Below are 14,688 nucleotides of genomic sequence, written 5' to 3'. Positions count from 1 at the left end.
GTAGAAATGCCCCAGTTGTGTGCCTCACTATTTGTTACATTGGCTTTACTTCCTAGGTGCACTCAGTCCTGTCTTGGCTCAGCTCTGTACTTGCCAGGGAAAAAAAAAACTTTAAAAATTTTGTGTTCATCCATAATTCCTTTCTTCATTGCATTGAATCTAATAAGGTATTATTTTACTTTTTCTTTAAATATTTGGGGATTTTAAGTTTCTTGCCACATGTGCAAAGGCAACCTGTTATGTTATAGACTTTTGCGCCAGAATATAAAACACCATTCTGAAACAATGAGATGGAGGTATAGTCCATATGGAAATTATTTCTACTTCTAATATAGAGGTTGTGAATTGTTGGGTCAATTGTCAGTTCACTCTTGTTGTTAACTAAAAATACCATTAAGAAGTATGTGGATTGGTGTGTAAATGTAAGACTCCCTAGATCCCTGAAGAGGTTTCTGCAACATGTTTGGTTATCAACCTTACAGTGTTCTAACTGCATGCTACTGTAGAATAAATACCCGTTTCACCTTCACTGCAATCTACCAGAATATCAAGCTGTATAACAGAACTGAGTGAAAGTAAGCAAATCATGCTAGCACTCTTTTCTGCTAATCAACCCTGAGAGAGATTTCTCAGTGTAAAGCAGGGAGAATTTAGCTTTTTGGTTAACTAGTGTCACTTCAATTTATTATACATCTGGATGCCCAGAAACTTCATCTATGTAGTTTGATCTGGTGTATAGGTCGTTTTTATTTGTGTGCAACTGTATAATATGAGTTTTTTTTTTAATAAAATGTTAAATTGTTGGCTGTGGACCAGTTATAAGCCAGTTCCATTATTCTCCAGGTTGTTTCTGGTAGAGATATGTTTGGACCCTTTATCAATATACTTGATTCAACACTATACTATGTTAAGATTACAGTGTTTGAGGAATCCTCCAGTGCTACAGGTAAATCATTTATGTAGATCAAGAACAGGTACAGGACAAGACAAACCTTGTGCCACACCATATTTAATGCTTCCCATTCTGAATTTAAACTTATTCCCAATGTATCATTTGTTAATGTGATACTGTATTTACTATTGTTCAAACAGACCCTATCCAAGCAAGGGGAAGACCTTTATTGCTACACAGTTTTAGTTTCCCTACACAATCAACAACTTGTCAAGATCACAGACAATGCTAACAGGTTAATTTTTATTGTTTCATTATACTAGACTGGAGTTTGTGAAATCATATATTGTCTTCTCGGTGGAAAAATCATTATGGAAGCTGAACTGAGCTGTTGTTAAACTATTTTCTCAGAAATATGGTTCAGTATTCTGTTGTAAGCTACCATGCCAATTTTGAGAACACAGGGCAGAGGGAATATGGTGTGTAATTAGAGGTCAGTTGCTAATTTCCACTTTTGCGTATTGGTTCAAATGGCTCTGAGCACTATGGGACTTAACTTCTGAGGTCATTAGTCCCCTAGAACTTAGAACTACTAAAACCTAACTAACCTAAGGACATCACACACATCCATGACCAAGGCAGGATTCAAACCTGCGACTGTAGCGGTCGCACGGTTCCAGACTGTAGCACCCAGAACTGCTTGGCTCTTCCGGCCGGCTGCATATTGGTGTTACTACAGCATATGCGAGTGTTTCAGGAAACATATCATGTCTCATTCCATGGTTAAAGAGGTAACAAAAGGGAAGGGGGGCACAAAGTAAGCACAGGATATAAATACTTTGGCTGGAATACAAGTATAGCCAGAAGCATTACTATTTTTTGGTGGCTTTTGATTTTTGTGATCTTACTAATAGATGAGATGGCAAAACTGATGTCTAGTGGTGGAGTATGCAAATGCCTTTCTAAGTAAGTTTATTGGATTGGCTGTCAATAGACCATTTTTTGTTCCCATGTTTACAGCCACTGCTGGAAGAAATCATTTGAGTTTCATATAATCTACCTTGCTGTTATGCTCATCTGGAAGATGAATATCATTTGCCTTGACTTTTTTTTTGTTTCATGTTTAATAATATCCAAAATAGTCATTACTTGTTCTTGGAATTTTGAATTTTTGTCCATAGTACCTATATGATTTTTACTTTTTTTTTATAACACACTGAAAATTTTTCCAATATTGTGTGTTGTTCCTTTTTAAGTCTTGGTTAGGGCTAGTCCTTTGCATTATACAAACCACTCTCTCTTCCTCGTACAAGATATTTTGATCCCAGATGTTAGCTGCCCTTTTTTTTTGTTTCCATTGTAAATGCTCTTGACCTTTGTAAAGCAAAGCTGGCTCCATAATGCTGTAAGAATATTTTTAGGAAATAATTAAGTTTCCCATTTTCTGTAAACATAGGCTACCACTGCCATTGTCACAGTCAGTAAAATTCTGGGTTCAAGGCCAAATTGTCAACTATAAAATTCTAACTTTTCGGCGACTGTTGCAAGGCGCCTTCCTCAGGGTGTATTGCTAAAACCTGAATGAGCACTAGTTTGGTTACTTATGTACTATGGAGGAGTGCTGTCATTGGATGTGAAGGTGAAGAGAAAGGATATTAGGAGTTCAATTTATTGATCTTTGCATTTTGTGTTGTCATTGGTGGAAACCGGCCTTTTTCCATTGGAATTTCTTCTATTGCTTGCCATTGGTAGAAATCGATGAATAGGAAACTGAGCAGCAACTGCAGCATAGCATTGTTTACTATCTGCCTAGTATCGACTAGGGTGCATCGGCACTCTGTGTACCCCCCGCCTCTGTGGGCTACTGCGTGCCTGTTGCTTTGCGAGAGCTGTCCTTCTGCAAAGCTGTCACTACTGGCAGCCAAGACACTGGAAGTTGGTACCCATCTTCTCTATTCATATTATTGGGTCGCTTTCTATAGCCTCTCTTATCTTCCTCCTCAAACTAAACAGCTGTTTCGACAGTACGCGGGCACCTCAAAATTTGACCTTTATCCCGCACTGTTCCTGATATTCTGCCACCACTGATTTGTTGTATTGTTTGAGGTGGATATATCTCTTGTGTTCAGTTAACCTTGTGCTTAATGGATGCCCAGTCACCTACATACACCAGTCCACATTCGCACTCAATTTCATTAACTCCAGCGGCATGAAATTTGTCAATTGTATCTTTCGTTGAGCTGAGAATGTCTTTTATTTTGTTGTTGCTACATAAAATTGGCTTAATACCTGCCCGATGGAGAATTTTGCACAGACATTCAGTAACATCTTGTACATATGGTAGCAAGACGGTGTTCCGAGCTTCGTTCTGGATTTCCCTGTTGCCCTCTTCCTTCTGCTGCATGGTTTTGCGCATCATCCTCATGTCATAGCCATTAGCTCCCAAAGCAGACAGACAGTATAGCTATGGGTTCCTCTCTTTCACCTGCCACAGCAGACATTTCTATGCAAGTGTTCGAAGAAACAGCACAGGATGGGAGCACCCATGTTCCACTCAGAATCCACGCACACCTAATTACCATCTGGACCTATCCTTCTGCACAGCCCAGTTTGCCCATTGTCTTGAGTGATCCATTCTCTCTGACACATACTCGAGTGACCATTTCCCTGGTGCTATCCATTTGCTGACTCCTACCCTACGTACGTGCTCACCCAAACGGCAGTTTACTAAGGCTGGGAGGATGCTTTACTTCTCCCTTATGACCTTTGACAAATATTTCCCCATTTCTGATGACCAGGTAGAATATCTTGCAAACGTTATCCTTATTGCTGCAGAAAGTTCTATCCCTTGCACTTTCTCTATACCACCCCGTGTCCCAGTCACTTTGTAAACTGAGGAATGCTGTGATTCAATTCACATGTGAAGACGTGCTCTCCATATTTTTAACCATCATTCTACAATGATAAACTGCATTCATTATAAACAATTGTGTGCACAGTGTCATCGCATTTGTTGGGGTAGCAAAAAAGCTAGCTGTATTTCCTTCACTAGTTCTTTTAACAGTTCCACTCTCACTTCCGTCATGTGGGGCAACCTCCAATGGCTCTTTGGGACCAAGATCCATTCCCCAATTTCTGGCCTGACAGTAGCAGACAATGTCATAGTGGACCCTATTGCTTCAACACCTTGGGCACCCATGTTGCAGAGATTTCAAGCTCCTCCCATTATCACACTGCCTTCCTCCATCAGAAACGAGCGGAGGAGGCTCAGGTGATACCCTTCTCTTCTCAGAATTGTGAGTGCCACAATGCCGCCTTTACTATGAGGGAGCTAGATCATGCTCTCACTTAATCCCAATCCTCCACTCCAGGGCCAGACAATGTTCATATTTAGATGTTGCACCACCTTACTCTTGCGGATAAGCGCTCTCTGCTTCAAACATACAACCGCATCTGAGCAGATGGCACATTTCCCAGACACTGATGTGAAGCCACTGTCATACCCATACCAAAGCCTGGTAAACACAAACATCTTCCTTCTAGGTACCACCCCATTTCTCTCATCAGCTGTGTTTACAAGGTGATGGAATGCATGATACATGCCCAGCTGGTATGATGGCTCAAGTCTCACAGTTTACTAACCACTACACAATGTGGGTTTCGAGCTCGCTGTTGTGCAGTTGACCATCTCATCACTTTCTCCACTCATGTCTTGAATGGTTTTCTGTGGAAATCCCAGACTGTGACGATGTTTTGCGATTTAGAGGTAGCCTATGACACCTGCTAGAGGGGTGATATCCTCCATACTCTCTACCCATGTGGCTTCGATGGCCGCATGTCCCATTTCCTTCAGAACTTTTTAAAGGACCGAGTTTCCAAGGTAAGTGTAGGTTCTGCCTTGCCAGACAACTTTATCCAGGAAAACGGTGTGCCTCAGTGTTCCGTCCTGAGAGTTGTCGTTTTTGCTATCACCATTAACCTTGTCTCCCATGAGGCATCTCTAGCTCCCTTTTCGTTGACGATTTTGCCATCTATTACAGTTCTCCATGGACTTGTCTCATTGAGAAACATCTTCAGTGATGTCTCGAGTGTCATCACTCATGGAGCATCAACAATGGCTTTCATTTTTCCACTGACAAAACTGTTTGTATGAATTTCTGGCAGTGCAGCTGGTTTCTCCCATCGTCTTCACATCTTGGGCCTGTTGCTCTTCCATTCATTGAAACTACAAAATTCCTGGGGCTCATCTTGATGGGAAACTATCCTGGTCTTCCCACATGTCTTGCCAGGCAGCCTGCTGTATGTGGTCCATCAATGTCCTATGTGTCCTCAGTGGTACTTCCTGGGCAGCAGCTCAAACTACACTGCTCCGTTTGCACTGGTCCATTCGAAATTAGACTATGGGTGTTTTGTTTATGCATCTGACCATCTGTCCCTCTTGTGCCGTCTCAATACTATCCACCACTGTGGCATCCATTTGGCCACTGGCGCAGTTGCGAGTCTGTATGCCGAAGCTGCCAAACTACCGCTGTCCTACCACCATGACTTTCTCCTCGGCAGATATGCATGCTGTTTGTCTACCATGTGTGGCCTTCCATCATATGCCTCCTCCTTCGATGACTCCTCTGAACGCCACTATGGGGCACGTCCCTCTTCTCTGTTATCTCCTGGAGTTCGCTTTTGGCTCTTGCTCCAGCAGGTTAACTTCATGCTACCTGCAACTTTTCCAGTGGGTGTGAACCACTTTGGCTTCATGTGGTGGTCCTTGTTCACCTTGGCCTCATTCACTTCCCAAGGACACTACTCCAGCCGTGTTCCAACATCTTCAGGTTTATGACTTTAGCATGGAACTTCACGATAATACCTTGATACTGATGGCTCTCAGATTGACTGTGATGTTGGGTGTCATTGGCACCGATGTTTTTTGGAATCAGCTTCTGGAATACTGCTCAGTATTTACAGCAGAGCTCTTCGCTCTATATCAGGCCATGCAGCACATCTGGCAACACAGGCTTTTCAATTTTGTCATCTGCTCCAACTCTCTCAGTGTCCCTGAAAGCCCCTATGTGCTGTGCACTGTTCATCCCTTAGTGCAATGGGTCCAAGAAAAGTGTCACTTGCGCACTCTTAAAGTAGCCACTGTGATATTTATGTGGATTCTTGGTCACGTCGGTCTGACAGCAAATGAGGCCGCTGATGCAGCTGTGAAGGCTGCAGTCCTCACACTTCAGACCACTAGTTCTTACATTCCCTCCAATGATCTTTGTATTGCGTCTGTCAGCAGTTGGTGTTACTTTGGCATGGCCACTGACGCTCCCTTCAAGGGGACAAGCTCCAGGTTATTACGCCTCTGCCAGCGGCTTGGACGATCTACTCTCAGCCATCTCGCCATGAGAAGATCATTTTAGCTAGGTTGCATATCAGGTACTGTCTTTCTAGCTATCGCCATTTGTTAAGTGGTGCTCCCCTACCACTTTGTGCTCATTGCGCTCAACTTTTGACGCTCTGACGTTTTCTGACGGAATGCCCTTTTTTTTTTTTTTAGCGACTTAAGTTCTCGTTCATGTTTGCCGTTTGAGTTATCAGCCGTTATAGCAAATGACGTGCAGGCTGTCGATCGCATTTTACTTTTTATCCGACGTAGCGATATGGCGAAAGTCATTTAATTTTTAGTTCAGGACCTCCGGTTCTCTATGGCGTATTTTATAGACTTTTCTCCACATTACTGTTTTTAGCAGCCTTCTCTTCTGTCGACTGGGATTAACGTATGACCGTCTTTAACTCCTCGCTTTGTATTTGTGTTCTACAGTTTGACATGGGTGCGTATGACCATAGTTCTTTTTGTGCTCTACAACATTACAAACAAACAAACCAACCTTGTAGTTCCTGTAGAAGAGACAGTGCCCGCGGGAGAGAATAGTACTTGAGGTAACTTGCATGTTTCATTGATACTGTTGTGGCTGGCAGGAGAGCCAACCACTTGGTACTAAAGGAGGCCGAAATGCACGCGTTTTAGCTCACGCAGGCTGGCGTGAGGTCTGGAACATGACAAGGGAATTAGAATTGAGAAAAACAGACGTAGCTGGTGGAATACTTAACTTTAATCCATTAAAGGAGAACGTCGCTCTTTATGGTACATGATTCACAATATCAATAGTACAGATACTGGCGCCTTGTTAGGTCGTAGCAAATAATGTAGCTGAAGGCTATGCTAACTATCGCCTCGGCAAATAAGAGCATAGAAGTCAGTGAACCATCGCTAGCAAAGTCGGCTGTACAACTGGGGCGAGTGCTAGGAAGTCTCTCTAGACCTGCCGTGTGGCGGCGCTCGGTCTGCAATCACTGATAGTGGCGACACGCGGGTCCGACGTATACTACCGGACCGCGGTCGATTTAAAGGCTACCACCTAGCAAGTGTGGTGTCTGGCGGTGAAATCACATTCCTCACCCGCAAATCGGCGTACGGTTGTGGCATGAGGCTTCCGCCCGCTGTGGGGAGGACCGCATGTTGGCGTATGCGACGAGGTGGGGAGCCTAACAACAGGCGAGGCTGTGCCACCCGCACCCTGCCATTCGGGCCGCGGGGAGCTAGGAAACGCCTGAAAACCTGCTCCAGAGTGCACGCCGGTAGTGTCCGGTGTGTGCGCCCGTAGAGAGACAGGAGGGGCCGTAGGGTCGACCTCCATCGGGCCGGGGCATCCGACGGGCGAAGATGACATATGGTCCGGAGCGGGCAAGAGTTCCATGGCGGAGGACAACTGGTCACGGGAAGCGATCGGCGGTGTGTGACCCAGGGAGGCGCCCGGCGGTTGCACCAACGCTTCCACTGCGGATGTCGCCGGCGGGAGAACAGGAGGCGGCGGCGGTGGCGGCGGCACGTCGCCATGGGGCAATATGGAAGGCAGCGTCGGTAACACCTGGGGCTGAGGCGAGCCAGTAGATGGGTCCCCGAGGCGCTGACAGGACGGCACCGTCGCTGAAAGCAGACGGCGAGCGGCAGATCCAGTGCGACGACAGAGGCGCAGCTGATTGAGATGCCAACGCACCTCACCAGAGGCCCCCAAAACCAGTTACATAGCGCGTCCGAGGCAGCGAAGAATGCACCCTTCGAGCCAACGCCGTGAACCTCGATATTGGCGATAGTAGACAACGTTGCCTGGAGCAAAAGCAAGTGTCTGCTGCTGCACAGGAACCTGATGCGGCAGATGTAGCAAAGACATCAAGGTTCGATGATGACGACCGTGGAGCAACTCAGCCGGCGAGTGATCATCTCGGGGCTGAGAGCGATACGAGGACAAAAAGAGCAATAACGCGTCCTCCCGAGAATGCGAATCTTTCAACTTCAACATCTGTGACTTGAAAGTCCTGACCAATTGTTCAGCGGCACCGTTTGACTGTGGCGAAAACGGCGCGGACGTCAGATGTTGAATACCATTGGCCTTGCAGAGTGACTGAAATTCTGCGGACATGAATTGTGGGCCATTGTCGGAAACAATAGTCTGTGGAAGACCTTCAATGCAAAAGATAGCGGATAACGCTTGGATGGTGGCAGATGACGTCGTGGAAGACATCCGGACAAAAAAAGGAAAACTACTGAGTGAATCTACCTCAACCAACCATCGAGCATTCCAGAATGGACCAGCAAAATCGATGTGTAAGCGTTGCGAAGGGGAAGTGGCTTTTGGCCATGCAAAGAATTTCCGCGGTGGTGCTGATTGTTGTTTGGCACACACCCTGCTAGAAGAGCACATATTCGTAATCGCGGCATCGATTCCGAACCAAGTACACTGCTGACGAGCAAGTTGTTTCGTTCTCACTATACCCCAATGTCCTTGGTGGAGAAGCTGTAAGACAGAGGACTGTAACGAACATGGTACCACGACCCTGGACTGATCATTATCAGAACGCAACAGCAAAACACCACGTCGTACAAAAAGTCTCTCCTGGTGAGCAAAAAGATCGGCAAACCAACGGATCTCCGATCCATGACTTTGACAAGGGCCATTGTGTAGCAACAAAACGCATAACGGTAGCAAGGACAGGGTCGGCAGTGTGGCTGTAGCTACACGACGAAAATCAATCTGAAACAATTCGACCACGTCATCGGTTTCCGAATCAATGAACATGCAAGCAAGTTCGGAGGAATCGAATACTCTATCCTCAGCAACAGGCAAACGGGACCATGCATCGGCTTAGCAGTGGACCGATACAAGATATCGTAGCGGTACTGCGAGAGGAAAATAGACCAGCGAATGAATTTCTGCGCTGTACGTGGAGGTACGGGCTTGTTCGGATGAAAAAGCGATGTCAAAGGTTTGTGGTCTGTGATGATGGTAAAGTGACGACCATACAAGAAATCATGAAACTTTGTAACACCAAATACGAGAGCCAATGCTGCTTTCTCGATCTGTGAATAAATTCTTTGCGCAGGTTAGAGAAATTTGGACGCAAAGGCGATAGGGCGATCGTGCGATGCATCTTTGTGCGCAAGCTCAGCACCGATCCCGAAATCCGATGCATCCACCATCAACAAAAGGGGCTTCTGGGGATCGAATGGTGTAAGGCAAGTATTGGAAAGCAACGCCGATTTCAACTGGCGAAAGGCGCGTTCGCATTCCGTCGTCCAGATGAACGGAACACCCTTACGGCGTAAGCGATGAAGTGGAGATGAAATGGAAGAGGCATGCGGCACATATTTATTGTAATACGTAATTTTTCCCAGCACACTCTGTAGCTGCTTCAGATTCCGCGGCGAAGGCAAGTCTTGTATGGCACGAAGGTGCGTTGGACTGGGATGTATGCCTTGGGCGTTGAGGACATGTCCCAAGTATGGTAAGTCCCGAGCAAAAAACACACACTTGTCCTTCCGCAATCGAAGACCACTTTGTCGCAAGACCTGAAATAATGTTCTGAGATTGGCCAAATGTTCGTCTTCCGTCTTTCCGGAGATCACAATATCGTCCAGATAATTTGCTGCAGTAGGGACCGACGCACAAACAGTTTGTAGATATTGCTGAAACAGTGCAGGGGCGAATGCACACCCGAGTTGCAGTCGTCTGAATTGATACAACCCAAGATGCGTGTTAACCACCAAAACGTGCTGGGATTCTTCGTCCACCGGTATTTGCAAATACGCATCTTCGAAAAATATTTACTCGGGCACAGTTTGTCAAAAAGATCTTCCTGGCGGGGTAAAGGAAAAGTTGCAATCACTAGTTGTGGATTCACTGTTGCCTTGAAGTCCACACAAAGTCTCAACTTTCCAGAAGATTTTGGCAAAATTACTAAGGGTGATGCCCAGAGAGAAGCGTGCACATGTTCAATTACACCTTATGATTCCAAATCGTGTAATTTTTTTGCGACCTCATCACGCAATGCGTGGGGAACAGTGCGCGCTCTGAAAAATTTCGGTTGCGCGTTTACTTTCAGTTCCAAATGTGCTTTATAGTTCTTAGCGCAACCGAGGACCGGTGCAAAAATGTCTGCAAATTCTTCACATAGACGAGAAACACTGTCTGAAGGCACAGTCTGGTTCACTGATAGGACCTTATTGACTATAGACAAGTTAATCAACTGAAATAAATCGAAACCAAACAAGTTCACTGCAGAAGAAGAACGAAGGACGTAAAATGATACAAGTTTTGTTTGTCCTTTGTATGTTGCAAGAAGGCTGCACTGTCCTAACACAGGTATCTGTTGTCCTGAATAGCTATGTAACTTAACATTTGCGGCACGCAACGCAGGTGTGCCCGGCAATTCGTAAGTGTCTTGATTGATCAGTGAAACTGCAGCTCCTGTATCGAGCTGGAATGGTATCACATTGCCGCTAATGTCCAAGTCCACAAAAAGTTTATTGTCCTGCTGACGACAAGAGCGACTGTCTCGTGCAACGTGAACTGACACTGGTACATAATCATTTGTGACTTGACGGGAGTTCCGTTGATGTCGACGCACACTATTTTTGGGACGAACACAGTCACTGTTAGAGAGAGTGGCACTGGGTGGAGTGGAATGAACTACATGAATTTCCATGGGCGAAGTTTCACGAGCCTGAGTATCCTTGGTTCGATTCCGATTCCGGCGCGAAGCAAAGAGCCTGGAACGGTTTTGAGCTTCCGATCTGAGCTTTTTCTGGCAAACACTCTGAACATGTCCTCTTATATTACAATAAAAGCAAATAGCTTGGCGTGATGGGCAATTCGCACGCGAATGTAGTACACCGCGGGCATAATGTGATCACTGCATTTGCTTGCCTGCGCGGCACACGTGGCTGAGAGCCTGGCGGCAGCGGCGCGGCCGGGCGCGAGGGCTGTTTACTGCTCCGTGCAGCGCGCCCGGCGGGCCGGTTAACCTGACACACTGCTGGCGAAGTTTCAAGTGATTCCTGAGCAAAGTGAAGTGTGTCCTGCCGATCCAAAATGTCCATCACTTGTTGAAGGGAGGGATTTACTAGTTTCAAAATCTGTTCCCTTATATGAACATCAGAAACGTTCTGCGCAATTGCATCACGTACCATAGTATCTGAATAAGAGTCCACATTGACACTCAATAGCACAATCCCTAGTAAGGCCTTGCAAGGTTGCAACCCACTCCCGATTAGTCTGACCTGCTGTACGTTCTGTACGAAAGAAGGTATACCTTTTCGCAACTACATTGACTGGTTCTTTGAAATATGCATCTAGTGCAGACAAAATTTCGTCGTAGGACAGAGTTGCTACGTCGCGTCGGGGAAATAGTTTGACTATCACACGGTACGTGGTCACCCCGACGGATGAAAGTAGAAAAGGCTGCCGCTCGTTATCTTGAATTCTGTAGGCGGCGAGATGGAATCCAAATTTGCGGGACCACTCCGTCCAGCTTTCCAGTGCCGCATCAAAAGGTCGAAAAGTGGGTGCAACAGCGTGTTGTGGCTGCGTTAGTGGTGAAGCGATTGCTGCTGCATCGTTTTGCATTGCACGTTCACCCTGGACGAGCTGTCCAAGGGCATCCAGTAAGGCCTGCGTCTGCTGATTCTGTATGCGATAAAATTCGGACAGTACAACTGGAGATTGTGGCGAAGCCATTACATAAGCAAATCAGGGCAATTTAGAGAAGAACACCTGTACTCTCGTCGCCAATGTTGTGGCTGGCAGGAGAGCCAACCACTTGGTACTAAAGGAGGCCGAAATGCACGCGTTTTAGCTCACACAGGCTAGCGTGAGGTCTGGAACATGAGAAGGGAATTAGAATTGAGAAAAACGGACGTAGCTGGTGGAATACTTAACTTTAATCCATTAACGGAGAACGTCGCTATTTATGGTATATGATTCACAATATCAATAGTACAGATACTGGCGCCTTGTTAGGTCGTAGCAAATAACGTAGCTGAAGGCTATGCTAACTATCGTCTCGGCAAATGAGAGCGTAGAAGTCAGTGAACCATCGCTAGCAAAGTCGGCTGTACAACTGGGGCTAGTGCTAGGAAGTCTCTCTAGACCTGCCGTGTGGCGGCGCTCGGTCTGCAATCACTGATAGTGGCGACACGCGGGTCCGACGTATACTACCGGACCGATTTAAAGGCTACCACCTAGCAAGTGTGGTGTCTGGCGGTGACACCACAGATAACGTAGTAATTAAAGCAGTATGCAATATGTTTGAAATACTTCGGTACTGCCCAAAAGTTTTCATTGTGGTGTATTCAATAACCTAAACTCTTGTTGGTCTGTGAGCCTTGAATACTGACAATTGGAAAACAAAAAAATCTAGCAATAGTAGATCATATTACTTTTTATTTATTTGCAAATATTAGTACACTGGAGCTATAAAATCATAGTGTTTGTTGTCACGGTTGCAAATGTCCACGCTCCTTAATTATATCCTGAAAAAAAGGTGTTAAAATGTGCAAGACATGGTAAACATCGAGCGCTTCAGTCCGGAACCACACGGCTGCTACGGTAGCAGTGTCGAATCCTACCCCGGGCATGGATGTGTGTGCTGTCCTTAGGTTAGTTAGGTTTAAGTAGCTCTACGTCTAGTAATAATAATAATAAAAATTTTATTGTCATTCAGCTGGTTACAGCAATAGACAAAGTCAAGAGCTTATATTTCTACATAAACTACTATATCGATGTAAATTGGTTTAAACATAAAATAGGTACACATTAGAATACGGTATTTTCATCTTTAAAAAATTCATCAATGGTGTAAAACGGATTGTTCACTAGTAGCTTGTATAATTTAGCTTTAAAAATATTTACAGGCAGTTCTTTAAAGTCAGCACTTAGTCTATTAAACATCCTTAGTCCGATAATTAGGTAGGAGTTCTGCGATTTTGATAATCTACGATATGGTACGTCTACAGACGCTCTTTTTCTAGTATTATGGCTATGAATATCATTTCTCAACACAAAATTAGAGACATTGTTTCTAATGTACAATAAAACATTGTAGATGAATAAGTTTATTACTGTAAGTTACTAGTGCACTGATGACCTCAGATGTTAAGTCCCATAGTGCTTGGAGCCATTTTTCGGAAGTCCTATAAAACGATCCGCATGAATTTATAGTAACCCGGAAATTTCAAATGCATTGCATTCTTTCTCGTGCAAATTAAGTGTCAAAATCTTTTACGAGCTGTCAGCCCCTTTTACAGCCTTTAACTATTTTGATCTAATCAAGAGAGAGGTGTGAAGTTTTAACTATCTACAACCCTATTTCTCTGTAAACACAAAAGAATATATTATTTTCTAGTTAGGATTAGACTTGAATTCACAAATCGTCTGAAATTTATTCGGCAATGATTTCGAAACTTTTGGGGCTGCATTTTTCATATTTTTAATTGGCACTTCCTTCTTAGGCCCACATTTCAACATGATGTATGAAGCTGTCTGACGTTTCATAGTGGGGATTGATGCAGCAATTATTTTGATCGTCACTGCGCATTTCGGCAAAACTACAGAGTCTGTAGTACAACAGACTGGGGACGGGCAAAACATTCAGTAATGTCTACAATTAAAATCTTTGGTCGCGATACAAGTGTCCAGAGATGCTAAGGCGTGCAGCAAATCACTACAGTATTTCGTGTATGTAAACAAACAGGGAAGGAAGTGTGTTGTGTTGGTGGTTGTGTGTTTGTGTATGAGAAGTTATCGTAATTGATGATCAGGTTTTTGAAAAATGAATTACACCTCTGTAGTGTCTCCACGAGTATTTAAAGCTATTCAGAACGTTGATGTAGCTGAACTTTCAAAATGTACCTCGAAAGAAATCCGACCTATTCTGCCATGCCTTGTACGAATGAGCTTAATCTCCCCCCATGACATCACGAGAGACTGCGCTGAAGGCAGAAAGGAAATTTTGACGCTTCTATCGGGGATTGAACATGTCAACTCCATCGTTGCACTCTTATCCATTGATTTTCATGCATTGGAGAGTGACGTAAAAAAAGAGCAACAATTGAGGTAAGTAGTTGATAACATTCTTGCATTAATGTTCGTTGATGAGACATAACTGACATGAAATAATATCCTCAGGCAGAAGTTGGGAAGTTCTCAATCGGATAGCATACTTATTCAGTCACTACAAAATGGGCTGGCACTGGAATTCGAGCGCAGCGACTCAACTCGAAGACTCCGGCTTGTACTGAGTGAATTGTTGTTCATATCGTCACAGGTAGTTTCCTCCTCCACTATTACAACATTAAAATAACATTGCCATTCGCTGATAGGGTTAAAAATGTTTTAACGCTTGTTTTTGAATCAGTGCAAAAATTTTCTTTTGACTGCTATTAATTGACTCCAAGAATGATTTGTACATCT

General features: G+C 44.6%; 1 protein-coding gene across 1 annotated transcript in view; it reads left to right on the top strand.

Moving 5' to 3' along the window:
- Positions 1–13,396: 13,396 nt before the first annotated feature.
- The window catches only part of LOC126284411 (integrator complex subunit 2), a 94,253-nt gene continuing 92,961 nt past the window's right edge, over positions 13,397–14,688 (top strand). The window contains exons 1-2 of the mRNA XM_049983323.1: positions 13,397–14,331; positions 14,404–14,542. Coding sequence (XP_049839280.1) covers positions 14,048–14,331; positions 14,404–14,542 — 423 coding nt within the window. The 5' untranslated portion in view covers positions 13,397–14,047. The remainder of the gene's footprint in view (positions 14,332–14,403; positions 14,543–14,688) is intronic.

Source organism: Schistocerca gregaria, chromosome 8 (genome assembly GCF_023897955.1).
Source record: "Schistocerca gregaria isolate iqSchGreg1 chromosome 8, iqSchGreg1.2, whole genome shotgun sequence".
In the NCBI taxonomy this organism is placed as follows: domain Eukaryota; kingdom Metazoa; phylum Arthropoda; class Insecta; order Orthoptera; family Acrididae; genus Schistocerca; species Schistocerca gregaria.
The sequence above is the reverse complement of the archived record's forward strand: the minus strand, read 5'-3'. Positions and strand labels throughout refer to the sequence as shown.